The sequence below is a fragment of the Acinonyx jubatus genome, chromosome A3, assembly GCF_027475565.1.
Source record: "Acinonyx jubatus isolate Ajub_Pintada_27869175 chromosome A3, VMU_Ajub_asm_v1.0, whole genome shotgun sequence".
NCBI classification, from domain to species: domain Eukaryota; kingdom Metazoa; phylum Chordata; class Mammalia; order Carnivora; family Felidae; genus Acinonyx; species Acinonyx jubatus.
Genome location: NC_069388.1, coordinates 9,983,727 through 10,011,289, shown reverse-complemented (window position 1 = coordinate 10,011,289; position 27,563 = coordinate 9,983,727). Strand labels below are relative to the sequence as shown.

Here is a 27,563-nt window from a genome sequence, read left to right as displayed (position 1 = left end):
TACCAAGGCCGATCCTCGGGTCCCGCCCCAGCCCACGGACTCAGAAACCCAGCAGCCTGTGTTCTAACAAGCCCCCCAGGTCGTTCTGATACGTGGTCAAGTTTGAGAACGCTCTCCATGCACCTCAGTAACACTTAACGCAGCTTTGTCTAACTGAGGGAGTTCATCTCTCCTGGTTGTTGCTTTGCAAGAACGGCAAGCACCACGGCAAGCACCGCGTTGTTCCTCCAACAACCATCCGCGTCATTAGTATCAAATTGACCCCCTGCTACTCTTTGCGGGTATTTCCGCGTACACGGTTACTTTTCATCTTCAACCCGGTTCATCATGCAACATCTTGGAAGATGTTTAAACAATGAAGCTCGATATACGTAGTCCCCCAAAATGCACACCCTTCTGCTGAGTGATAACAAGGTGTTCAATAGTGCTCAAGTTTGTTTGCAGGCTCGCAAAGACATTTGGGGTTTAAAAAAAAGTTTTTTTTTAATATTTATCTTGAGAGAGACAGAGCGTGAGTGGGGGGAGGGGGAGAGAGAGAGAGAGGGAGACACAGAACCCGAAGCAGGCTCCAGGCTCCTAACTGTCAGCACAGAGCCCGACGCGGGGCTCGCGCTCACGAACCTTGAGATCACGACCTGAGCTGAAGTCAGACGCTTAACCAACTGAGCCACCCGGGAGCCTCTTGGTTGCCTTTTTAAAAAAACGTGTTTAGGGGCGCCTGGGTGGCTCAGTCGGTTAAGCGGCCAACTTCGGCTCAGGTCACCATCTCGCGGTCTGTGAGTTCGAGCCCCATGTCGGGCTCTGTGCTGACAGCTCAGAGTCTGAAGCCTGTTTTGGATTCCGTATCTCCCTCTCTCTGACCCTCCCCCATTCATGCTCTGTCTCTCTCTGTCTCAAAAATAAATAAACGTTAAAAAACAAAACAAAACATGTTTATTTATTTATTTTGAGGGGGGGCAGGGGGCAGCAAGAGAAGGAGAGAGAAAATCCCAAGCAGGCTCTGCGTGGTCGGCGCAGAGCCCGATGTGGGGCTCGATCTCATGAATCACGCATGAGATCGTGACCCGAGCCGAAATCGAGTCAGTTGCTTAATGGGCTGAGCCACCCAGGCACCTCAAGGTTGTCTTTTCAGCCTTGTTTCCTCGGATGCACAGAAGTTTGATGGATTTCCATGTGTCTATTTCCGCCTTTAGGCAAAATAGACAAGTTGCCGGTGCTTTTGGTGTCCTGGGGGAGGCAGCAGGAAACAAAGGGAGCCAGGCACCCAGCTGCAGGGGTCATTTTGGGGTGGGTCTAATGACACATAATGAGTGAGTCATCCCAAAGTAGCCGGGTCCAAGACCAGAAAGGGTTTGCTCAAGAGCTTGGGCTCTTAAGTCTTATCTCCTTGAGCCTCAGTTTCCTCACCTGGAGAATGGGTACAATTTCTATTCCTACCTCCTAGAGCTATTGTGAAGAGTAGAAATCAGAAATGGAAACTGCTACCCCTGTTGTCATTTTTCATGGACTTATTCAGCAAATATTAAAAAAAAATCTTTTTTAATGTTTATTAATTTTTGAGACACAGAGACAGCATGAGCGGGGGAGCAGCAGAGAGAGAGGGAGACCCAGAATCCGAAGCAGGCTCCAGGCTTTGAGCTGTGAGCCCAGAGCCCGACGCGGGGCTCGAACTCAACAGCTGCGAGATCGTGACCTGAGCTGAAGTCCGACGCTTAACCGACTGAGCCACCCAGGCGCCCCAGAGCAAATATTTTTTTAAATGTTTGTTTATTTTGAGAGAGAGTGAGAGTTGTTTAACTGACTGAGCCACCGAGGCGCCCCTCGTTTATTAAGCACCTACTGCAGGCCAGACACCGTTCTAGGCAGTAGAAACACATCAGTGAGCCAAAGGGACAAAAGTCCCTGCCTTCGTGCCTGGGTGGCTCAGTCGGCTGAGCGTCCGACTCTTGATTCTGGCCTAGGTCCTCACCTCCCAGTTCGTGAGATCAAGCCGCGTGTTGGGCTCTGCCGGATAGCATAGAGCCTGCTTGGGATTTTCTCTCTCCTTCTTTCTCTGCCCCTCCCCCCACTCAGAAAAAAATCCCTGCCTTCATGGAGCCCACACTCTAGTTGGTGCAGGCAGTAACTTACCCACACGCCATATAGCGAATACAGATATATAGCTAAATGCTATGGAGGAAAATACGCAGAGAAGGGGTCCAGGGAGTGCTGGGGGGCCATGCAGTTTCAAGTAGGGGGATCTGTGAGGGCTTCGGGGAGAAGGTGACATTTCAGAACACGGAAGCACGTAGCTGTTCACAGTGGCTGTTGCAGGTGCCTGGAATTCAACACGCGAGAAAGGAGCACTGGGGTCTCTGGTTACCAATCTTGCTGGAGCCTCGGGCTGGCTTTAGAAAGGGTCCCTCCCCCCGCCCTCCATCCCCGCCGCCCCCTCTGGCTTCTTTCTAGGAGGCCCTGGGAATAGCAGGGCCTACAGATACCCAGGGAAAGGCTTCAAGTGGCCTTGGTCACTGGGGGGGTGGCCTCAGGCCCCTTTAGGTGTCTGTGTGTGATGTGACCCAGGCGTTAAGGGGGTGTGAACGGTCCCACTGACCCGAGGCTTTCTCAAGCGGTTCAGGGCCTCGCTGCCTCCTCCTCTGGCTTGGCTATGAAAGTCAAGTCCCACGTTCAGTGAGATCCGCCCCCTGCCCCCACACCCTCCGGCAGCTCACAGCCTCACACACCTGCTTTGGGCTTTCGGTCTTGTTTCTTGTCCCTGGGGGAGTTCCCTGGCTTTCTGGGTGTCCAGGTGTGCACCCGAGAGCCTGTCTGTTGTAGTTAAGTCCCGGTTTGTGGCCAGAGCACCGTGGGTGTTGGGTTACTCGGTTATGAGGCTGCTTAAAATATAAGACTGTTAGATGAATGTTACAGAAGCCAAATCTCTCGGAGGTCACGCCCCTCAGTGTCTTAACCCGCTGGGCTCACGTGGACCAGTGGGAGCTCCTTTTCTGCAAAATGGCCCTTCGGATATCTGACGGCATTATTCACATCCTCCAGCCCTTTTGGCTTCTCCCGTCTCTCCTTCAATTTTTAAAGACTCCCCTTTTTATCTCTTTTATTTTTATTAAAAACATTTTTTTAATGCTTATTTATTTTTGAGAGACAGAGCGTAAGCAGGGGAGGGGCAGAGAGAGAGGAAGACCCAGAATCCGAAGCAGGCTCCAGGCTCCGAGCCATCAGCCCAGAGCCCGACGCGGGGCTCGAACTCACGGACCGCGAGATCATGACTTGAGCGGAAGTCAGACGCTTAGCCGACTGAGCCACCCAGGAGCCCCTGTATTTTTAAAAATTAATTAATTACTTTTGAGAGAGAGAGAGAGACAGAGAAAGAGAGAGAGACTGCAAGTGGGGAAGGGAAAGAGAGAGAGGGAGAGAGAAAATCTCAAGCAGGCTCTGCACTATCAGCACAGAGCCCGACGTGGGGCTCGAACTCACAAACTGTGAGATCAGGACCTGAGCCGAAGTCAGACGCTTAAGCCACTGAGCCACCCAGGCACCCCTGGTTTTTTCTTTTTTCTTTTTAAATAAAAGTAAACATTAACTGTAGAAAATCTAGGGAGTACAGAAAAAGCACAGAGAGGAAAATAAAAACTGCCCAAGGCCATCAACATGGCAATATACATATGTGCGTTATGTGCTCATTACACTCTCTATTTTTTTCTCTAAAGCACTAATCTCTACTGTGATCAAATAATTACTTGGGAAATTATCTAATCGTGGTCCTCCCCTCCCTCTGGTTGCATGAGACACCTGAGGTCACACCTGTCCTCTCCATCTCTGTCTCCCAGCAACTAACAGAACTTGGTAAAGGGCAGGGGCTCAAAAAATATTTGTGAATTAATGATCTACCTAATGGCTAACACATTCTTTGTATGTAGATTTCAAAAGTGTAAAACTGGGATCATGGCTTGAATCAGTTACAGTCCCCTTTTGTTAAAAAATGTCACCATTTGAGGGGCGCCTGGGTGGTGCAGTCGGTTAAGCGTCCGACTTCAGCCAGGTCACGATCTCGCGGTCCGTGAGTTCGAGCCCCGCGTCGGGCTCTGGGCTGATGGCTCGGAGCCTGGAGCCTGTTTCCGATTCTGTGTCTCCCTCTCTCTCTGCCCCTCCCCCGTTCATGCTCTGTCTCTCTCTGTCCCCCCCACCCCCCCCCCCCCCCAAAAAACAAAAAAAAGTTGAAAAAAAAATGTCACCATTTGAAGCTGTTGGCCAGGCTATCATTCACCTAAGTCACAATTTCAAATGGCTACATTCTATTCCTTCATTTTGGTTGAGCTATATCATCCATTCCCCTGTTTTTAACACTGAGTTGGCTTCTGGGTATTTATTTGTATAAATAACACCTACCCCAAATTAAAAAAAATTTTTTTTCATGTTTATTTACTTTTGAGAGAGAGAGAGAGAGCATGAGCAGGGAAGGGGCAGAGAGAGAGGGAGACACAGAATCCGAAGCAGGTTCCAGGCTCTGAGCTGTCAGCACAGAGCCCGACGCGGGGCTCGAACCCACGGACCGTGGTATCACCGCCTAAACCAAAGTCAGTCGCCCAACTGACTACGCCACCCAGGCACCCCCACCCCAGCTTTTTAACTGACCTCTGGATACTTTGGATACATTCCTCTAAGTTGCAGGATTGGTCACAATGGTATGGTCACCGTGTTCCTTGGTGATACATGATTATAAGATCCTTTCTGCAAATCTAAATCAATTTACATTCTCCCCTTCACTTTTGCTAGCACATCAGCTATTTGACAGAACAAAATGAGATCATTTTAGTTAACCCACATTTTTTTCAAACAACTGGTGAGGATGAATTCCTTTTCACATTTTTTTTTTATCCATCCCTGTACCTTCTGTAGTGAACTCCCTGTTCATGCTATTTTTTTCTTTTGTGTTTTTTTTCTATTGAATTTCACTTTTTTCTTATTGACTTGTACATGAGCTTTACAGATTAAGGATATTGTTACATTGTCATATATTCAAATCGATTGTACTTTTCTGTTTCTTCCAATGTTGTCCACGCGTACGATTGACATTTAGGGTTCTGGAACCAAATGCACCCTTAGAATTCATCTCCTAAGAAAAAAGGCCACTCATGCCCCTCCAAAGGGTTTTCACGCATGTCCGAAGTGAGGTCCCAGCCTGACACCGCCCCCTCTCCTCTGCCGCAGCTGATTGGTCCAGCAGCAGATACCTACAGGAGCTGAGCCAATCAGACCCGCTCGCCCGGAAGGTAGGAATTGGGACTAAGATCCCGCAGTTTGGTGTGAACTTTCCTTTTGTGGGGGAAAAAAAAGGCATAAAACCCGGGGGCAGTCATGCAGATAGCTTCTTGGGATCTTGGGATCTATCTGGGGATAGACAGATCTGGGGATCTCTGTAAAACGCAAGCCTTCATCGGCTGGTTCAAATTCCCAGGGCCCTTTCAGAGCCACGGAGATGTTACCGCCAGGGGAAGGGGATCTGGATATTTCCACGTTTCACCGAAGTTTCAGGGGCTTCTGAGGCACAGACACGTTGAGAAACACTGTCATGAGGGTGTTCTAAGGGGTGGTGCGTAAGTGGTCAAGTGCACAGATTCTCTAGCCAGGTGGCTTGGATTTGCTACTTTCTGGCTCAGTCAACTTGGACAGCTATTGAACCCCTTTGTGCCTTAGCTGGTTATTGGTAACATGGGGATTAATCATTCTTCGCATCTAATTTATGGCTCACATGCAGTGCTTAGAAAAGACATGGTGAATAAGCACTCATATAAGAATTGGCTCTATTATTGTCGGATTCTTCCAGCAAATCATTATATAGTTTATCTTACTAAATCGCTCACCTGCTCAACAACCTTCAATGGCTCCCCGGTTCCTTCGGAATAAAGGCCAGAGCTGAAGCATGGTTCCTAGCACATACACTCTTTGTCACTCCAGCCACTGTTACCAGATACTGCCTGGAGCTTCTCCACATCTAAAGCACCATTAGGAAATGCCCCCTTCCCACCATCTTCCTCCCAAAGGCCAGTGAGTCTTTCAAGGACTGTTATACATTTGATCTCATTTCCCCCCCTTGGCTTTCCCCACCGGGACCAATCTACTCCATTAACTCTTTGCACAAGGCCAGACTTGTCACCGACGGCTGGTTTTCTATGTCTTTGCAACTAAATTCTCCTCCCCCGTGGGCTTGGAATTCTCCAGGGACAGGCATCTCCATTATCTCGGCTCCCGCGTCTGTCAGTGACAACAGTCTCACGGGACTGCCCTCCCTGGACCCTCAGGATGGGGCAGACACCAAGTCACATGCTACACGCACATTAATCTAATCCTACAGCTGCCCTTTCCCGTGTCCCTTCCAGAACTGTTCTATTGAGGGTCTCCGGTGTGCCAGGTCTGGTGCTGAGGGGGCAGGAAAGCAAGACGATTAGGTCCCTGCGGGCAGGGAGGTCTACAATCCAGTAAACAAGAAATTAAACCACTGATTGGGGGCCCACAGGCCAAACTGAGCCTTCGGATTCTCTTTCAAGGCTTCCAAAACCAGCTAGGTGGGCTGGACCTTCCCTCTATCAATGTCCTCTGGCCAGAGACACTAGGGACATGCCTGTGGTTGAGTAAGTCTGTCACTCATTGCAGCAGGAAAGCGTCATTCCACGAGAGCCACGGGGCATCTCAGTAACCGGTGGCTACAAAGGACTTCTTACTGGTTTGGGGCTCACGTTAAGCGAGGTTTGGGGAGGCCTGAGGAAGCCGGCCTGCAAGCCGTCAGAAAGTGGGGAGAAGCCTAGGATTTGGTGTCTTAGTTAAGACTGAGGAGGAGAAAAGGCTCACCTGTAATAGGCAGAGAAGCAGCTGTCACCCCGATGCGTGGGGGAGGGGATGCCGGGTATCTGGCGTCTCAGGAGGAGGAAGCGGTCCAGTTGTGGTCCTGTCGCCCCAGGGTCCCAGAGCGGCCCAGCTCATGCTGGCCTTCTGGGAACTGTTTCCCAGGAGAACAGAGGACAGGGGACCAGCCCAGCCTGCCTGGTAGAGCCAGCCCACCTCCTAGTCATACCAAGACGAAGCTGGTGCCGGTTCCTGGCTTTCCTTTCCCAGCTGGCAAATCTGCTCCTGCATTCACCGTCCCTGCCTGCCCTCTGACAGCATCTGAATCCACTTCTCCAGCTAACTAAAGACTGCTTATCCCCAAATTGCTAGTGAATCACAAGCGAGATAAATAAGTGCCGGGTGGGGAAGCGGTAAAACATGTAACCTCGGGGGTGTGGGGAGTGAGAAATCACAGAGAGCTTCTAGGTGGAGGTGACCTTTAGCGTGGGACCCAAAGGGTAGGAATTAACTAGAAGGGGAGAGAAAGAAAGATCCTTCTGGGTCAAGAGATCGATTCAACTACTCTTGGCTGGGGGCTTGTCATGGGCCGGGCCCTGCAGCCGCATTTTCTGTGCTGTTTCATTGCGTTTTCACAGCCCTCGGATGTGGTTAAGTACGAGGGGCTAACACTGACAGCTCTAAGCGTCTTCCATGGGGGAGGCCTGGCTATAACCCTCTGAGGTGAGTACCGGCATGTTACATAGCTGGGGAAACAGACACTGAGATCCTGTTACCTGCCTAAGGTTACCTGACCGCAGGTGGGGGCGGCTGGGAATCGAACTCAAGGGAATCGGACCCAGACTCTTTAACTATCAAACCCCGTGGCCTTTCTATCTATTCTTATCCCCACTTCGAAAACAAGACACGAGGAGCTCCTATAATTTGCCATGGTCACCGCCAGGACTCCAACTCAGGGGCCTAACTCCTAAGCCCCGTGATTTTTAGAATCTTAGAAAATGTATGTGGGCTGCTCACTATTTTTTTCACCAGCGTCAATATCTACTGTTACTGCACCTGTAGAAAAGTTCTTTGGCCAAACGCCAGACAAAAGGCAGCTTTCAAAGCAGGCAGAGAATCAAGTTTACTTTACATCCACCTACTACTATGATTCTCTTTTAGATTCAACTATATTATTGGACAGAGAAGGGACAGAGATGAGTTGAGCGATCCGGAAAGGTTTGGCTTTAGTCAACGACTGGGAGGCACAAACAAGTTTGGACAGCGTCTGCGTGAGAATATCTGGAGAAATCTGCCTGTCGGGGGTCAGACCGTGGCCTCGAGCAGCGAGGGACTCTCCAACTTGGCTGAGACGTGGAATCCCTTAGGAGCTTGTTAAAAATACAGATGCCTGAGCCTCGGCCCCAGAGGCTCGGCTTCAGGAGGTGGGGGCCCGGGCATCGGTATCTTTAACAAGCTCCCCAGAGATTCTGGTCCACGGGCGGGTCTCGGAACTGCCACTAAATGGAACAGGGAAGCCCAAGCTTTCGGGGAGTCAGGCCCAGAAGACCAAATGAAACAGTGTGAAAGAAGGGGGGAGAAGGCGGGCTTCTGGTTGTTCTGCGACACAGAAGCAGAAATGATGAGTCAGGCAGAGACGGAACAGACTGCAGGTCTCACGTCCATTTGCCACCTGTTCATAAAGGCGGTGGTTTACCGAGCCCAATTACTCCGTCCCAGACCCTTTATGTGGATTATCAGAGTCCTCCAATAACACAATGATTACTAGGTATTAGGCACCTAATTCTATTACCTAACAGCATTAGGTGCCACCGTGACCTCTTTTTGCACACGAGGAATATTAAGCAGCGAGCAGAGAGCAGCTTGCCCGCGGTCTAGGGCTGGTGGGTGGCCGACAGGGGTGCAAGCCTGGCAGTCTGTCTCTGGAGCTCGGAGCTCCCTGCAGCACCGTGAGCTGGGCACACAGGGGTCTCCAGGCCCAGCCTGAACGCACGGGGCGGCCGGCACAACCCAGGCATGGCCAGCATGAGGGATGGCAGGGTTGTAGAAATGCCAAGGAAGGGTAAGCGTCCTTGAGCAAAGACACAGGACGCAAGACGGAGGTTTGTGGGCGCGGGATCAGCCTCACGACGGACGGGAGACTGGGGCAGCTGGTCATTCCCTGAGCAAAGGCTGGTGCTGGGGATCCGGTGGTGGTGGACGGGAAGGGCGCTGCCCTTGACCTCACGGTGCCCATGGCTCAGTGATGGGACAGACCTGAAGTTTGTTCCCCAGATATTCATTTAATTACAGGGACCTGGCCTGGCTCGGGGGAACAGCGTGTGTGTGTGATGTTCGAGACGGGATCTCCGAGGAGATGCCTTTAAGCTCTGCTCTGACGTCTGCGTAAGGAGTCCCCCGCAGAGGGAACAACACGGTACGAAGCCCCCAAGGCAAGGAAACGGGGTTCATTGGAAGACAGAGGACTTCGGCTGGGCTGCCACCAGAGTGAAGGGGGTGTCCTGAGATGAAACCAGATCCTCTGTGTGGACGGTCATGCCGGGTAAAGGCAGGAAAAGTATTTCAGGCCCAGGGAACAGCCCGAGGAAAGGCTCAGAACCCAGAAAGGGGCAATGGCCACAAGTAAAGCCTCCTGAACCCGAGGCATTGTTCTACAGGGTTCGTACCCACTGTGTGGGGTGATGGGAGTTTGACTGCGAGGACAGTGAACAGGGACAGGGCCGTGGGGGTAAAGGCCAAAATGTGTAAGTCCTGGGACTGTCCTGAACTTGTGGTGGCCGCTGGCCGTGTCTCCTCCCCACTTACAGCTTCCCTTGGACCAGCAGTAAAATCAGAAGGTTGTCCCCTTAAGGCCTGTGAGTGATCAGATCATTATATTTCAGTGTTTTAAAAACTCGGCAGAGGGGCACCTGGGTGGCTCAGTCGGTTAAGCGTTGGCCTTCGGCTCAGGTCATGGTCTCGCAGGTGACAAGTTCAAGCCCCGCATCCGGGTCTCTGCTGTCCGCGTAGAGCCCACTTCAGATCCTCTGTTGCCCTCTCTCTCTCCCCCTCCCCCACGCGTGCTCACTCTCTCTCACCCAAAAACAAATAAACTTTGGGGAAAAAAAACCTCAGCAGAAACATTCTTGTGGATGCGTCAAGAAGACAACCACAAAACTTTGCTTATTGCCAAAAAAATGGAAACGCCAACACAGGACAGAATCAGCAAGGTGCAGGTTGGTGGCCCGCCGGCCCCCTCCCCCCCCCCCCCAGACGTTCTCTCCACTCCTCAGCTTCAGGTTAACCACCTGCTGAACAGTGTCAGACAAAGGCTAGAAGAAGCCTGCAGACTCCGTCAAGCTTATAGATGTATTTTGTTTGGCCAATGAAGTTTGAAAATGTAGAACATTTTATATTTTTCAGCCTCTCTGAAAATCCCAAATATCTACGTGACCGGATCCAAAGGGCAGCTGTACCTTTGGATGAGTCGCGCACGCTTTTTCTCTATGCTTGTTCTCTACCACAGTCCCCCCCCCCCACCCCAGCAGTGCCCATCACCTGACGCACAGCTTCTATCATTAACATTACCTACCTCATTCCTCTTCTAGAAGCCTGCCTTGAATACTATGCATGTATGCATATGTATGTGTATTTTTTTTTTTTTACACTTACCCTGGGAATCTATGTCCGTACAAAGATCTAGCTCCCCTTTTCAAGGCTAAGTCATACTTCATTGTCCAGTTGTCCAAATCTCTGATGTCTACTTATCTCATCATCTCTTGATGTATACATGTATATATACAAAGGTTCCACTTTCTTTCTTTTAATGTTGATTTCTTTATTTAGAGAGACATGGGAAGGGCAGGGAGAGAGAGGATCCCAAGCAGGCTGCATGGTCGGTGTAGAGCCCGACTCGGGGCTTGAACTCACGAACCTCGAGATCGTGACCTGGGCCGAAATCCACAGTCGGACGTTCAACCGACTGTGCCACCCAGGCACCCCTAAAGGTTCCACTTTCTTGACCGTATATACCGTAAATGAATAAAATTTTACAGGATACGTAGGTTTATAAAATTTTACGGGATAAATACCGCAAAGTGCACTTACTAGGTAAATGTGTCAATGTACATTTTAAAATTTGAAAGATTTTAAATTTAAAAGATATCACAAAATTGCCCAGGTTATATGAATTTACATCCCCGGAAAACGAAAGCCGTTTCCTGTCCAAAGTCTTTTCACTTACATTTCTTTAATGACTAAGGTGACAGAGCATCCTTTCATATTTGGTGGCCCTTCGTATATCATCTGTTGCCCTTTGCTGACCTTTCCATTTGGTTCTTTTTCTCTACTTTTATCGATTTTAGGAGTTCTGTCTATGGCCATACCACCCTGAACGCGCCCGATCTCGTCTGATTTTAGGAGTTCTTTGTATATGAAGGACATTAGGCCTTGGCCATCGATGCTACAGTTTCCCCCCACCCCGCCCCCAGCTGTGGGTCTTTAATTTTATACATTGTTTTTACTTTGGAAAAATTGTAACTTTATTTGTAGCCACATACACATTCTTTTCCTTTTGCTAGAGGATTTAAGTGTATTTATTTTGAGAGAGAGAGGCAGAGAGAGAATCCCAAGCAGGCTACACACTATGAGCACAGAGCCCAAAACGGGGCTCGAACTCTTGGAGTCATGAGATCATGACCTGAGCCGAAACCAAGAATTGGACACTAAACCGAATAAGCCACTCAGGCACCCCTATGTATATATACGTGTATATATATATGGGTGTGTGTGTGTATATATATATACATATATATATGTATATGTTTTGTTTATATATATATAGTATTTTTCAAGTCTTTATTTTTAAGAATTTCTATACCCAACGTGGGGCTCAAATTCACAGCCCCGAGATCAGGAGTTGCATGTTACACCAACTGAGCCAGCCAGGTGCCTCACAGATTTGAATTTAAAAACCTGAATGCTTTTAAGTAAGGAATACATTCTTTATTTCCCCACAGGATTCAGCAGTGTTTGTACTATGTCCTCATAAATGGGTGACTTCATGTTTTTAAAGTTGTCTGTCTAGTCCCTTGAGACAGATTATAGAGGTATAAGTATAGGTATATGTTTGTGCACGAGTGTTTTTACGTGAGTGTGTATGTGTGTGTATATATTTACTCTAGAACTTTTATGGTTTCGTTGTGAAATGAAACCATTTCAATTTTGGACCCATCTGCAATTTTTTCTAAGTAGGCTTCAAGCCCAGCGTGGAGCCCAGTGCGGGGCTTGAACTCACGACCCCGAGATCAAGACCTGAGCTGCGACCAAGAGTCGGTTGCTTAACTGACTGAGCCCCCGGGGGGGCCCTGCAATTTATTTTTGGTGGAGTAAATGAACACAACCAAGAACTAGGACGAACTTTTCTATCTTTCTGGCAGGCAGCACAGGGGAGGGTGGACGTCAATGCCTGCTGGCAGATTCAAGACAAACCTATGTTGTTTGTCCCTTTATAAAAATGAAGCAAATTCTGGGATGATACACATAGTCCCACCACCCAAAACAACTGCCTTTTTCCCATGCAACGTATTTCCTGCAAGTATTTTTGTTTCCTTAGTATGTACAGGTTTTCGTTTCAGAAATCTGTTTTTTGCCTGTTTCAACATGTGACAGCATCTCTAACTGCTAACACTTGACGTTTTCACCCAGCAGTTCCCAAACCTGGCTGGGCAGCTGGCTTCCCATTGGAGCTTGTTTAAAAAGAGTGAATCCGTGGGGTGCCCGGGGGGCTCGGTCGGTTAAGCGTCCAACTGTGGCTCGGGTCATGAGTTCGAGCCCCGCGGCGGGTTCTGTGTCTCCCCGTCTCTCTGCTCCTCTCATGCTCTCCCTCTCTCAAAATTAAAAGTAAATAAACATTAAAAAAAAAGAAAAAGAAAAAGAAAAAGAATCCACAACCCCACGGGGTGGACCCCGGGAATCCACGTTTTCAGTGAGTTCCGCGGAGGTGCCGGGGACATAAGCAGGACGCCTCTCCCGTCCCCCCGGCCGTACCTGTGATCGTCTGGGTCTCGGAGGTGATGGTCCTGGTGGTGGCCTGAGTCTGGGCGGCAGGCACGGTTTCTTCAGACACAAACTGGACCGTGCTGGGGGCGGCGCCGGACGAGCCGGTCAGCGGGCAGCCGCTCTGCTTATGAGCCACAAAGGCATCCAGGTTGTTGAACTGCTGCCTGCAGATGCCGCAGATGTGGATGTCCGGAGTAAGCTCCACCAGCACCGTTGTGCCACCTGGAACTCCATGGGACAAAGGGAAAGTCACAGATTAATTAAGCGGTCAATTCCAAACAGCTTCAAATCGCAACACCGACCAGATCGCGGCAGCGACGGCCAGTTGTTGGCGCCATGTCCGTTCTGCTCCCTTCTTTTGTCCCAGCCAGCAGCAGCGTTCCCAGACCCAACTTCCGGCTCCTGGCACCTTTGCACCGTTGCCCGTGGGGACACCGGTGGCATTTTACGCAAGAAAGTTCTTGGCTGTGCAGGGCTGCTTGCACTCTGAAGGACCGGGAGCTAGTCCTATCCCCACCAAAGGTAGTTGTACTTCCCAGTCATTAGGAAAACCAACCCCTCCGCTTGGACAACCCTCCCGCCCCCATCCAGGAGAACTACCAGTCTAAATAATCTTGGTCCCTTACATACTTGGGAACTTCTGGGAAAATCTGGCTTTCGTGATAAAAAGGGGTTAGACATGGTTGGCACTGGTCCCCTGCTCTTCTGGCCTTGCATGCGGATGTGATGCCAGGAGCTTCTGCAGCCATGTTGTTACTATAAGGAAAATGCTAAAATCCCTACAGATGCTCATCCTTACTTCATTGATCCCCTGAATCAACCAATCCCAGACTTTTCATTAGGCTGGGATAGTTCAGTTTGTTACCTGTAGCCAAAATTCACTCCTAACTGATAGGGGTACTGTTTCTCAACAGTCCATAATGATACCAAAAGTTAACCATAATGATACCAAAAGTTAACAACGTGTTAACATTTGCAAAGCACTTCCCACAATATCTGGCACTGTATCAGAAAGTGCTATGTAAGTGTTTGCTAAATAAATACAATCAGGTACCTGGCTGGCTCAGACAGTTAAGCGTCAGACTTCGGCTTGGGTCATGATCTCAGAGGTTCGTGGGTTCAAGCCCTGTGTCTGACTCTGTGCTGATGGGGTGAAGCCTGCTTGGGATTCTCTCTCCACCCCTCCCCTGCTTGTGTGAGCACACACGCATGCACACACTCTCTCTCTCTCTCTCAGAATAAATAAAACTTAAAAACATATAAAAAAGATACACAATCAATGAATGAGTCTCTAATAGGACTACCTTTATTTTTATTTTTAAAATTTTCTTTGCCTCATCATAAGGAAACTCATGTTAATAACAGAAAATTGGGAAGAGAAGAAGCAGAAGGAAAATCACTCACAATCTTTCCACCTCTGGGTACCATGAACATTACAAAACATTTTCTTCCATTCGTTAACGCTTAAAAATTAAGATCATAATGTACTATAAAATTGGTCTTTTCCCCACATAATATCACATAAGCGTTATGGCTAGATCACTAAAGTTTTTATAAATCTTATTATTTAATAGCACACGATCATATGTTATCCATGCATCATAACCTCAGTACTTACAAGGTCTTTATATTATTTCTAATTTTCCTCAAGTCTAAATCCTATGAAAACTACCTTTGTGCATATGTGGTTGTATATATGCATCATAACTTTCTGAAAATTTATAAATATTTCCATTATGTTCCATTTTCCCCCAAGTTGAGCAAAGGCAAGTAACCTCTGTGTGGAAATACAATTTGGTTGACTTGTTAAAGACACAGCCTCCGGGCTGTGCTGTCACTTTTTTTATTTTATTTTACTTTTTTTTAGGTTTATTTATTTATTTTGAAAGAGAGAGAAAGAGAGCACATAAACGGCAGAGGGGAAGACAAAGTGGGAGAACAGAGAATCCCAAGCAGGCTCCACGCTGTCAGTGCAGAGCCCGATGTGGGGCTCGAACTCACAAATCGTGAGATCAAGACCTGAGCTGAAGTCAAGATCTGGACACCCAACCGACTGAGCCACCCAGGCACCCCTGTGTTGCCACGTTGTATAAGCCGTCTTGCAGAGTGCCGTGTGCACTTAAGTACATCAAAGTCGATGGATGGAAGAAACGAAGCCTTTTCTATTCGTCTGGAACACTGCCTCCCTGTCGCTGAGGTGCCCATGAGACTAACAGGGAAACAAGGAACCAGGAAATGAAGTGATTTGCATCGATGAGGATTCCTTAATGATCGAACAAGACTGATACCCAGTATGGAAGGGTCTTAATAACAATGGCTCCAGGATGTGGCCAAGTGTACAGGTCATGACCGAGACTTGCCTTAGAATCCAGACACTACGATTTACAGTGACTCGGGCTTCGTCTCTCTCGTCTGTAAAATGGGAAGTTTCTGTTGCAGAGGAAGGTGCCAAGGATTAACCGAGATCGTGCTTGTAAAAGGCCAGCACAGGGTCTCCATCCCCCGGCAGGAGTCTGGTGGTGCACTAAGTTACCCCATTTGAATGTGAGGGTATCCCCCTCTGAAAACTTGGGACTGATAAAATATACCTAACCTCCTGCATTTGTAGTGAGAATTAACAGACCAGATAAAAAACACTGGGCACGGGTACAAGCTTTTAACAGCAACGAGAAAGAACCCCTTTATCTTCACTCCGTACTCCAAATCTGTCTCGGTATCAGAAAAATCTGGGGGTGTGTGTGTGGGGGGGTGTTAAACATGGGACACATCTGAGCCCCACTTTGGAGATACTGAGTCATAATGGAGGTGGGCGCAGAAGGGGCTGGTGTTTAGAGAAATCTGGGCTTTTCACAAGTTATGCAAGGAATACCTAGCCAAGTTGGGGAGGCAATGTCTTCAAAGCGGCTAAGAGAAGCGCTTACTATGCGCCCGGTATCTGCAACCCCCTGTGCCAGAGGTGGGTTCTCTAGGCTGTGTGCGTCCGAAGCGTTCAGGGTAAGGCCAAGGATCCCCTCCCCCACGTCCCCCATCTCATGGGTGGGGCCCAGGGAGCTTTTTTTTCTTTTCTCTTTTTTTTTTTTTAAATAAGCGCTCGCGCTCCCAGGTGGCTGGTTTGCGCTCAGGCTCCGGACCCCACTTTGGGAAACAATGCAGCGGGAGAAATGAGGTACGTGAATCAGGCTGCTGTCCTCGTCAGGCAAATTCAAGTGAATCCCAAACTCAAAGAAAGCGACCACCGCCCCATTCCCCATTCAGATCTCCACCTTTCATGCGTAAAAGGCTTTGCAGTGCCGCGGCCAGCCCAGCCCGCCAGACCTCATGCAACCCTCGGATCCCCAGACTTCAATGATTTTTGAGCCGCCAAGGCAGAAGTTTTCCCATCAGCGTAATCGCAGTTACCCCCCAAACCCCCCAAACTCCGCCCGGAGGGGGGCGGGGAATACCCCGAGGGGGTGGCGATTGTCTGAACGGCGTGCCCTCCCCCACCGTTCCTTTGCAAGGGGTCTCGCCAGGCTGGAGAGCGCCCCCCGCCTTCCACTGGCTTGGGTGCCCCCATCCCAAGCCCACTCCGGCGCCCCCTGCCCGGCGCGCCCGCCGCGGTGCCCGAGACGCCGGCTCCGGGCCGTCACCCCGATTTCGGGGCCCCGGGCCTGCTCGCTGCGTCGCAGACGTGCTTGGGCCCGGGCCCCGGAGCGCGCACTGGGCCCCGGAGCGCGCACTGCGCCCGGAAAAGCACTTACTTTGCACCGAGCCCGGGAAGCTCTCGCCCTCGCTGGTCGCGTTCATGGCCGCAGACTGGGAGGTCCCCGGCCGGCCGGGGTGCCAGGGCGGGGGGCGCTGATCTACATGGTGCAAGCACTTTTCCTTTTATTTTTCCACACCCCCCCAGCCTTCCTTCTCCCAACTCCGCCAGGCGGGGAGGACGGATGTAAAGCAAGCTCCACTTCCGCTGCCTAGAGGGCGCTGGCCGGGCCCGGCCGCCCCAGCCTGGCTTTGCATCAGCGGCTCCCGGGGGAAGCTGCGGGCCAATCCCGATGCCCGGGCCGCGCGGCCTGGGAGCGCGGAATCCCCCGGGATCTGGACCGCGCACCAGCGTCCCGGCGGGTTGGGCGACCGCGGGCGGCGAGGGATGCGCCCCCACCCCCGGCCGCCGCCGCCCGGCCCGAACCCCTGCGGTCTCGGCCGAGGAAGTCTGGCCTCCCCGGCTCGGTCGCTTTTGCACCTGCCGCCCTGGGCGTCGCTCCCGGATCACGGGGGCGCTTTGCAGAGGGGACCGCGTCAAGCTGCGGTTGGGGGGTGGGTGCGCGGGGCGCGGCGGGCTGGGGAGAAACCCCAGCTGAGCGTCAGCGCCCGGCAAATCAGCGAAGCGCTGGGCGGGTCCCCTGCCCAGCTAGTGAAATACCGAGGACCGTGATCACGTGGATCATAAGAGTAACAACTGGGCTCGAACGCCCACCCCCGGGTTCTGCACACTTCATCGCGCCCTGTCACCTGGCGGGCCCCTCCTAGAACGCCGGCTGCGGGGTCCACCCCAGAGTTTCTGATGCAGTGAGGTCTGGTGGGAGGTGCGAGAACAAGCACTTCCAAGTTTCCAAGTGAAGTCCCAGTCGTTGGTGGACGCAGCCCTCCCTGATCGGTACCCGCTCGGTGGACCTCGTCTCCTACTTCCCTCGGGCTTCAGCGGCAAACCGCTCACCGGCCTCAAGTCTCCTGTGCTAGCCTTCTCTCCACTCCCTACTCTCTTCGGGTCTTGATTCAAATTCACGTTCTTGGGGAGGCCAGTCGTGGCTAACCCCTTCTACTTAAAAATTTTTTAATGTTTATTTACTTTCTGAAAGAGAGAGAGCGTGTGTAGATGGGGGAGGGGCAGAGGGAGAGGGAGACACAGAATCGGAAGCAGGCTCCAGGCTCTGAGCCGTCCGCCCAGAGCCCGATGCGGGGCTCGAGCCCACGAACTGTGAGATCATGACCTGAGCTGAAGTCGGACGCTCAAGCCACTGAGCCACCCAGGCACCCCATTGGCTAGCCCATTCTAACATCGAAGCTTCCTCTTCCCTCACCCGACTGCTCCCTGTGTCTCTCTGGCCTGCCTTTTCTTTCTTCCCAGAACTTATTACAGTTAGCGTTATGTATCTGTAGTGTATCTATCCATCCACGGATCCGTGGATCTAGGAGATAGATAATGTACTTGTGTATTACCTGTTCCCCCTTACACATTCAGAAGCTCCCAAGAAAGTGGGATTAAAAAAAATATCTCGTTGCTTCACTGATAGATTTATCCCCAGCGACTTGGCCTAGTGCCTGGCACATAGTAGCTTCTCAGTAAATATGACTGTGTAACTAATGGAACTTCCCCTGCTGCTTCCTTTAAGGATTTGTTCATTCCTCCAATTATTTCTGTGTAAGTGTTGCAATGTGCCAGGCACTGTGCTAACCCCTGGAGGTACGAGGGTGATCCAAATGATTTGGTACCTCTCTAATAGAACTTGGCGAGTGGCTAGTGATTTAGCCAACACTAAATACAGTCCTATCAGCAGTGTGATTTCTTAACAGCGATAAAGTCTCAGGAGACACAAAACAAGGCTGTGATAATGGCTGCAGGAATGGTCAAGGAAGGCCTCTCTGGGTAGCTAATAATCAAACTGAGAGCAGGGAAGTTCTGTAGATGGTAGGCGGTGGAGGGGAGCAAGAGCCCTGAGGCAGGAATGAGCTGGATGTGAATTGGCCAATCCCCGCCCCCTGCACGCCTTACCACTCTCCTCTTGCTTTGCTCAGGCCAGTGCCATCTGCCATCTTGCTGTTGCCCCAGGGCCTCTGCATCTGTCCCACCCTCTGTCTGGAATCTTTTCCCAGGACTGAATGCTTTCTGTCATCCAGGGCCAAAAGGAATGTCCCCTTCCTAGGGCGATTTTTCCTGTCTCCTATCTAAAGCATCTGCCCCTCTGGGCACTCTACCACGCCACCTTCACTATACCTATCCCCAGCTCACAGGATCTAGAAAGGCCCTCCCGCTTAGGGCAATGTGTATTTTCGAATGCTTGATTAATGTGCGCCCAGGTGCACACCTCAATCAGCCCCACCCGGATCCAGATGCAGACGATTTCCAGCCTCGCCACCCTTCCCGGTCAATGATGCCCCAGCTCCCCAAGCCCGGAGAGGTGAGCGCCCCTCTGCGTCTGTTGCCACAGATTCCTTTTGTTGGGACCAGAATTCTTCATATTTGCCTGCAGAGAAGAAACGCCTGGAGAGACCAAATTCTCCAGTCCCAGTCTGGACCTACTGCAGCTTTTCCTAGGGTAAGACCTGGTCATTTGCACGTATTTCACAAGCGCCGCAGGTAATTCTGATTGAGATAAAAGCCTGGGCTTTACCAACTGGTGGTGAAGTCTGTAGGATCTGGAGGCAGACCGCCTGTTCCACGGCCACGTAAATCCGGGAGCTGCTTCGCGGTGACTAGTTGGGTGACCTTGGGCAACTGCTCTGTGTCTCAATTTTCTGTAAGTGGAGATAATAGGAGTAGCTACTTCATTAAGTTGTTTTTCAGAGGAAGCCGGTCCATACGTGTAACGGGCTTACAACAGCGCATGGCTCGTATAACTGGGCAACACATCCCGGCTCTCATTACTTTTTTTTCTTTTTAATTTTGAAATGCTTATTTATTTTTTGAGAGAGAGAGCGTGCGCGGGGGGAGAGGCAGAGAAAGAGAGGGAGTCACAGAATCCGAAGCGGGCTCCAGGCTCCGGGCTGTCAGCACAGAGTCCGACGCGGGGCTCGAACTCACGGACCGTGAGATCATGACCTGAGCCGAAGTCGGTCGCTTAACCGAGCCACCCAGGTGCCCCTATCTATTTTTCATTTTTACTTGGTTATTATCTATCTCCCCACTGGCTATAAGGTCCAAGAGGGCATAGACCTGACTTATTTTATTAACCTTGTATTCTCAGAGCCTAGGGCAGGGCCTGGTTCACAGGTGGCCTCAATACATTTTTTTTGTTGTTGAATGAACTTGTGTATGTTTCCATCAGCTCGAATTTAACCATTTGCTACTATGCCCAGCCATACTTACTCTTGTACATGTAGATCACTGCAGTGGTGTTTTTTCTGGTCTTAAACTTCCTTCTTTCCTTGTTTTTTCTTTTTTTCTTTTTTCTTTCCATGCTTGTTTTTCTTATTGTAGGAGTATTACAGGGTCAGTGTTAGAAATTTGGGGGAAAAAAAAACAGAAAAACATAAGGAAGAAAATAAAACACATTTATAATATAGTACCCAGAAATAGCATTTCTTTATTTTTTTTAAATTTTTTTTCAACATTTATTTATTTTTGGGACAGAGAGAGAGACAGAGCATGAACGGGCGAGGGGCAGAGAGAGGGAGACACAGAATCGGAAACAGGCTCCAGGCTCTGAGCCATCAGCCCAGAGCCCGACGCGGGGCTCGAACTCACGGACCGCGAGATCGTGACCTGGCTGAAGTCGGACGCTTAACCGACTGCGCCACCCAGGCGCCCCTAGCATTTCTTTAAAAGTGAGCTCTACCTTCACTGTGGGGCTTGAACTCACAACCCTAAGATCAAGAATCACATGCTCTACTGACTGAGCCACACAGGCACCCCCAAGAAATAATATCTGATTGATAAATATACCTAAAGTCTTTTTTTCTTTGTGTCTATGTACATCTGTGTATATGTATATATGCATAAACACACACGTTGTATTCATATACTTTATAAAAATGTGATTTTAACTTACATGGCATTTTAAGCTCCCTTTTTGGGGTATGTATTATGATCATTATTTTTAAAAGTTATACAAATAATATATGGCTACCTGAGATCCCACCATTCAGAGATAACCAGTATTCACTTATGTACTCTATATCTTTTTAGATTTTTCCATAGAAATACAATAGAATGAATCAAATGAACTGCTGATGTTTGTCTAATTTTAACTTAAAAATGTTAATTTCATACGGTTCAAATCAATACGAGTCACCATATTAATATTAGACTTCTGGTAGGGAATGCTGTTTATGTACAATGGTTGTCTCAAATTCGTAGTTGCAGAATGTTTGATTTGCAGCTGAGTGCATGGCCTCCTGGAAAAAGACTTTTTCCAGCCTCCTTTGTTGCCAGACATGGATCCATGACTGCATTCTCACAATGTAAATGAATTGTTGTGATGGAACTTCCCAGAAATCTCCTAAACATAACAGTGGACATAGCCATTTGCCCCTTCTTCTTTTTCACTCCCTCCCGTCCTTGCTTGGAAAGAAGATGTGATGGCTGGAGCTTTAGCTGCCATTTTGGACTATGAGAAGGAAGTTATACTCTAGGTATGGCTGGTGAGGTCCCTAACTTCTTTGTGGAGCTGTCAGCTGGACTGCCGACTTCTGGGCTTCGTTTACAGGAGAAATGCACTTTTATTTTGTTTCAGCCACTGTTACTTGTGTGTGTGTGTGTTTGTGTGTGTGTGTGTTTCTTTCACATGCAGTGGAATCAAATCCTCATCAAACTCAATACTTTGCGGACTGTTTCATAACTGGCTTTGATGTAGAAGGGTTTTCCCAGTTTGGTTGGTGCATTAGAATCACCCGGGAAGTTGCGACATATGCAGATTCCCCCCACTCCATTTGTGGAGACCCTGGTACAGGCGGACTGGCAGGAAGCTTGGGCGTCTTTACGCTCGACGAGCCCCTTGGGTGATGGTGATGCTCTTGGTGTGTGCAAGCTTGTGCTTCTCACTGTTAGTTTTAATGGTTGCATGATATTTTATTATAGGATTGCATCATAATTTATTTGATGTGCTATTGGATGTTGTTAATTACTTTTTAAATGTCATAAGTCATACGCTCAGTGGCTTTTTTATTGGCCCAGGCGAACCCATTGCCTCTGTCTGCCAGCCGTCCTGAACAGAGCGGCTATGAGAACTTGTTTCAACACCATTTGGAAGGGTTTTTCCTCCCCTTTTCTTTTCAGATCATTTTCTCAATATGGTTTCCTTCCAGATGAATTTCTGGGTTAAGGATTACATTTCTTAGGGGCACCTGGGTGGCTCAGTCAGCTAAGCATCCGACTTTGGCTCAGGTCATGATCTGGCGGTCTGTGGGTTCGAGCCCCGCGTCGGGCTCTGTGCTGACAGCTCGGAGCCCGGAGCCTGCTTCGGATTCTGTGTCTCCCTCTCTCCCTGCCCTTTCCCCACTTGCACTCTGTCTCTCAAAAATAAATAAACTTAAAAAAAAAAAGAATTACATTTCTTAAAAAGGCTTGGCCTGACTAGAATGCTCACGGTCTCTTCTGTTCTTACGGTTTTGACTACTTCTCACTTAATAAAATACAACCAAACAATGGCAAACTCCCTGTAGGTTTTAGATTTAATCCTGCTACAGGTTGGAAATCTAGACTCTAGAATAAATTTAAATCTGTTGTCAATCCCGGGGCGCCTGGGTGGCGCTTCACTTACTCCGTTAAGTATCTGACTCTTGGTTTCAGCTCAGGTCATGATCTCACAGTTCATGGGATCGAGTCCCATGTCAGGCTCTTCACTGACAGTTTGGAGCCTGCTTGCGATTTTCTCTCTCCCTCTCTCTCTGCCCCTCCCCTGCTCACGCTCTGTCTCAAAACAAATAAATGAACTTTAAATCTATTGCCAATCCTTAAAAGATGACAAATTTCTCAGAAAAATAGGGATTTATAGCATTCTTTTTTTTTTTTTTTTTGAAAAAATGGAGAGATCTGGCAAATCTGGGCCTGGATTATCATATGTGTATAGCAGCACTTGCCTGGGTCTGAGAAGCCTCCCCTTCATATAAAGCCCGGCCTCTCCAATTTACCCCAGTCTCCACTCCTCCCTATTACTTCTTGATATCAAGATTGAGTTTTAGTCCCCTAGATCATTGCCCTTGTGCTGCATGTATTTGAATTTACCCAAACTTTCCAATATGTTTCTGAGAAAAAGGGATTTGTCCTTTCCTATGGTTTAAATATTTCTTTTGACTAAAAATCTCTGCCAAGGAATTACCTACATTACCTGTGTTTGTCATTTAACCCTTAGAACAACAGAGGTGTAGACACTATTGTCATGATTTTATTGATGTAGAAACGGAGTCTCATAAAGGGTAAATAGATTTCCTCCAGTCAGAAGGCCAATGAAGGATGATTTTAGGTTAGACTCTTTGAGGGCAGGTAACATAAACTGCAGAAGAACCGAGCTTTGCACAGTGTTTCAAAATCAATCTATGAGAACTATTTTCTTAATTTCTGGAAGGAGATTTTCAGATACTTTCTTAACTTATTAAGAGAATATACATTTTTAAATCCTGGTAATGTTAATCATAACCAGAATAACAAGGTCATAATCACTGGATTAATTGTCACAAGTTTTATGAGCAAAGATAACCTTCTCTTAGCAAGATAGTTCATTGTTTCAAGTAACCGATTTTTTTCTCCCATTGTAAACATTTTTCTTCTTCTTCTTTTTTTAATGTTTATTTATTTTTGAGAGAGAGAGAGAGAGAGACAGAGCATGAGCAAGGGAGGGAGGGCAGAGAGAGAGACACACACACACACAGAACCTGAAACAGGCTCCAGGGTCTGAGCTGTCAGCACGGAGCCCGACGTGGGGCTCGAACTCACAAACCGTGAGATTATGACCAAAGCCGAAGTTGGACGTTTACCTGACTGAGCCACCCAGGCGCCCCTCCTGTTGTAAACATTTTAACAAAAACAGTTTGCTATAGCGATCGTGCACAATCCACTAAAATGTAAGTTCTCAGGACAGCAACTTTTGTTGATTTTCTTCCTTACTTCATCATCTATAATAGGGCCTGGTACGTAAAAAGTGACGGACGGATAGATAGTATCCAAGTTCCTTTGGAAGATCCCTATTAGAGCAAACCTTTGGCCATCAGAAGAAAGCATTTTTCCCTTTTTAGTGAAACATACAGACAAAAGTGTGATACAATGACTGAGTCTAGAAGAATTTCCATTGAAAAATTTTCCAGTGAAAATTGAAACATTTCAATTTCCATTGAAACTGTATGGTAACTGGTATTCAAATATTTTTTAAACCTCCCTTATTTTTCCAGACAAAGGCTAACAAGAATGGCCAACCCAGGGCTTTGTACTTTCAAAAGCACTTGTATGAACCACGTCTCCGCCCAGAGTTTGTCACAATTGCACAGAAAATCATGGCGCAAGGCATCGGCTATATATTTAATCAAAGGAGGGGGGCCCCGCCCTGGGTCTGTTGTCCTCTGATCCATTGTCTGCTTCCCCTGCTCAGCTCTCCTGGTCAGGGCAGCTGACCCCCCTTTGTATTTTCCAGGCTTTTAGGACTTCTGGCTTCCCGCTGGGTTTGGTTAATGGACAGAAGGGAGAAGCCAGAGGATTCCTTCCCGAACCTCTCTACCTTGGGGGCTGTGGCTGCGTCCGCTCTGTGGCCCCAGATCCCAGACAGGCCACTGTGGTCTCATCTTCTGCCAGGTGACACTACTCCCTTGTCTCTGAAAACACCCCTTCTCCCTTTGTCCCCAGCCGCATCCCTGGGGAGGAGGGGTAGTGGCTTCCAGTCATTATTAATCTCTTGGTTGCCTAACTGCCCCCGTTTGGCTTTTCGGCTCCATTATCCTGAGTGTATCAAATTCCCTGCTTTACATTTACACCGAAATCCTCAGAGTTTGCTTCTCTGTTTCTGGTTGGGCCCTGACTGGAGTAGCTGTAATAAGGCTTGTAGGGCTTGCAACTTTGTTGCTTTTCTGGATCCTATGGCGGATTCCTAACTGGAGAGCGCCTCCCACTCTCCACGGGAGCTTGCTGGGAACTCACAGGTTCAGGCACCTCCCAAAGGCGCTGGAACGGAATCTCAGGGCGTACGGTCCAGGCACGCAATGTGGAGTCACAACTTGGGTGACTCTAACCAGCACCCCCTGACCGCATCACTGAAAGCCCATCTGAAATCTTTGAAGGGGCCCAGGGCAAAACGTATTCCAAAATTGATTCACTAGCGATATTCAGCCACAGCCCTTACAGAAACATAAAAGTCCACGAAGAAAAAGAGGACAGTTAAACGAAGCGCTAAAACCCTCTGTGATGGGGTCCGCTCAAGACTCAACCCGTTGTGCATTAAGTGGTGATTACACAACCAATTATTTTGAGGAGAGTTGGCTTTGAGTCTTGCCTGGCCCCTCACCAAGGGTGGCGCACCTGTGTTTTAATAGTTATATTGACTTAGATAATTTCAGAGGAGCAAGCAGACACAGGCCTTGCTTTTTCTTCCCCCCACTCTTTTATATAGTTAATGCATCAACATGAAAATACTCCAGCAGCATAAAAGAGTATACAGGGAAAAGTGGGTTGCCTTCAACCTCCCTCAGGCCCCCAAGTTTCCTTTCTTAGGAAGCAGCTGCTATGATCAGTTTCTTGGGCGTTCTTCAGAAGTTTCCTACGTATGTACAAAAAAGTTTATGTATACTCATCCATTTCTGTTTTCCAAATGACACCATAACGCAAACAACATTCTATATCCCCTTTTTCGCATGCCAATGTATCTTGGGAAACACTGGTTCGTAGGGCTCCAGATCTGCCTTATTGCTTTAGGAAGAGTTCGCTTGTCCATTGTACACGTACGTATGGTAAAGTGTATTCAAACCATTTCTGTTCATGGACATTTAGTTTGTTGTCAGTTTCTTTGTTACTGCAAACAAAGCTGCAACAAGTATCTGTGTCTGTTTTTATATCGGTACAGGAGAGAGTATATCTGTAGAATGCTTTCCTAGACTAGAACGGCTGGGTCCCATGCCATTTAAAATTTTGATGCGATTCCGATGGGGTTGTGCCACGCAGAGCTCCTACTAGTAACCTGTCAGAGCACCAGTTTCCCACCTGCTCACACGATAGTATCACATTTCTGATCTTTGTCAATCTGATGGGTAAAAAAAATGCTAAGTTGTAGATTTCATTTGCATGTCTTTAATTATGATACAGGCCTGAATTTAAGCAAAATGAAAACAATTTTTTTTTAATGTTTATTTATTTTTAAGAGAGAGAGACAGAGTGTGAGTGGGGAAGGAGCAGAGGGAGCGGAGACCCAGAATCCAAAGCAGGCTCCAGGCTCCGGGCTGTCAGCGCAGAGTCCGGCGCAGGGCTCGAACTCACAAACCAATGAGATCATGGCCTGAGCGGAAGTTGGACGCTTAACCCACTGAGCCACCCGGGTGCCCCGAAGGCAAGTTCTTAACGCTGATCTCCAACAAAACCAAACCCTGTCGTTACATTCTGTGTAATTATTGACTTATAAGAGGTTCAAATATAATGCATATATGACGGGAGAGACACTTTGTTCCAAAGTTTGAACTCCAAAGACGGAATCTGAAAGCGAACCTCCTGGGGGTCCTCAGTGTGTTAAAAGTTAGCATGTAACACATCTGGGTGTGCCGTTTTCAAATCAGGTATTTGCTGAGCTGTTGGAACACCCTTTGTGACACTAAGGTTTGAAAACTACTGATCTAGTTCTCATTTCGCAGGGAGGGAAACTGAGACCCTCCCATTCTTGTGGGAATCCAAAACTATTTGAAACAAAAATTTTTTTTTAAACCTTTTTGGGAGATGTTTTTATACCCTTTTGTCATGATGTAGTTTGAGCCCCCAAAAGTTGTGAAACTTTCATACCCTCGTACCCTTCACCCAGCTGCTGCCAAAGATCGTTTCATAGTCTTGATATCTCTGTCAGCACAGAGCCTGACATGGGGCTTGAACTCACGAATAGCCATGAGATCATGACCTGAGCCAAAGTCGGACGGTTGACCGACTGAGCCACCCGGGCGCCCCCATACGGTGATCCCGTTTATCTGGTGTTCTCTAAAAGACAGTGACAGTGACGGGAAGTACATCAGTGCTTACCAGGGCTTAACAGGAGGGGGAGGGTTTGACTACATGGAGGTAACATGAGCCAATATTGTGGGGTGCTGGAAACATTCTGTGTCCTGATTGGGGTGGTGGTCACCCAAATCTATACCTGTGTTGAAATTCACAGAACTATACACGGAAAGAAAAAAAAAATCTCATTGTATTATAATATAAAAAACCCATTCTATATTAAAATTCTAGTTGATTCTTATTATTTGCTGTAGTTGTGTTCTATAGTTATTGTAACCGTTGAATTGCAGAGCTCCTAGGCGAAAAACAAGGTTGTATCTCTTGAGCCTCTGCTTATGACATTTTCATCAATGCATAACCTTATGTGTGTTTCTGTTTAAAGACATTTTATTTAACATATATTGTCGATTCGTTAGCACTGAACTCTGCCAATAGCATTGTTACTTATGCCTGAACAAACCTTACCCAACACACCAACGTTCTCTGTAAGGATGTCACAGCCTTCCTGCCTGTAGAGCACTAGACGTCGCTTCGGCACTTTGCTTGGGGCCTTTTTATTATTGTTAATTTTATTAAGGAATGTCTGTGCCCAACGTGGGGCTCGAACCCATGACCCCAAGATCAAGTCACATACTCTACCGACTGAGCCTGCCGGTTGCCCCTGCTTGGGGGCTGTTTTAAACAGTTTGAGGGGTGCTTGGGTGGGTCAGTGGGTTAAGCGTCTGACTTTTGATTTTGGCTGAGGTCATGGTCTCATGGTTCATGGGATTGAGACCCTCATGGGACCCTGTGCTGGCAGCATGGAATCTGCTTG

The 27,563-nt window shown here is 48.5% G+C and overlaps 1 protein-coding gene across 3 annotated transcripts in view; it reads right to left on the bottom strand.

Moving 5' to 3' along the window:
* The window catches only part of ZFP64 (ZFP64 zinc finger protein), a 90,780-nt gene extending 73,534 nt beyond the window's left edge, over positions 1-17,246 (bottom strand). The window contains exons 1-2 of one of the 3 annotated variants that reach the window (XM_053199818.1): positions 16,620-17,246; positions 12,868-13,107 (exon numbers count right to left, since the gene is read on the bottom strand). In XM_053199818.1, coding sequence (XP_053055793.1) covers positions 12,868-13,107; positions 16,620-16,665 — 286 coding nt within the window. In that variant the 5' untranslated portion in view covers positions 16,666-17,246. The remainder of the gene's footprint in view (positions 1-12,867; positions 13,108-16,619) is intronic. The other 2 variants (XM_053199817.1, XM_053199816.1) reach the window with 2 other exon arrangements.
* Between the last annotated feature and the right edge of the window lie 10,317 nt (positions 17,247-27,563).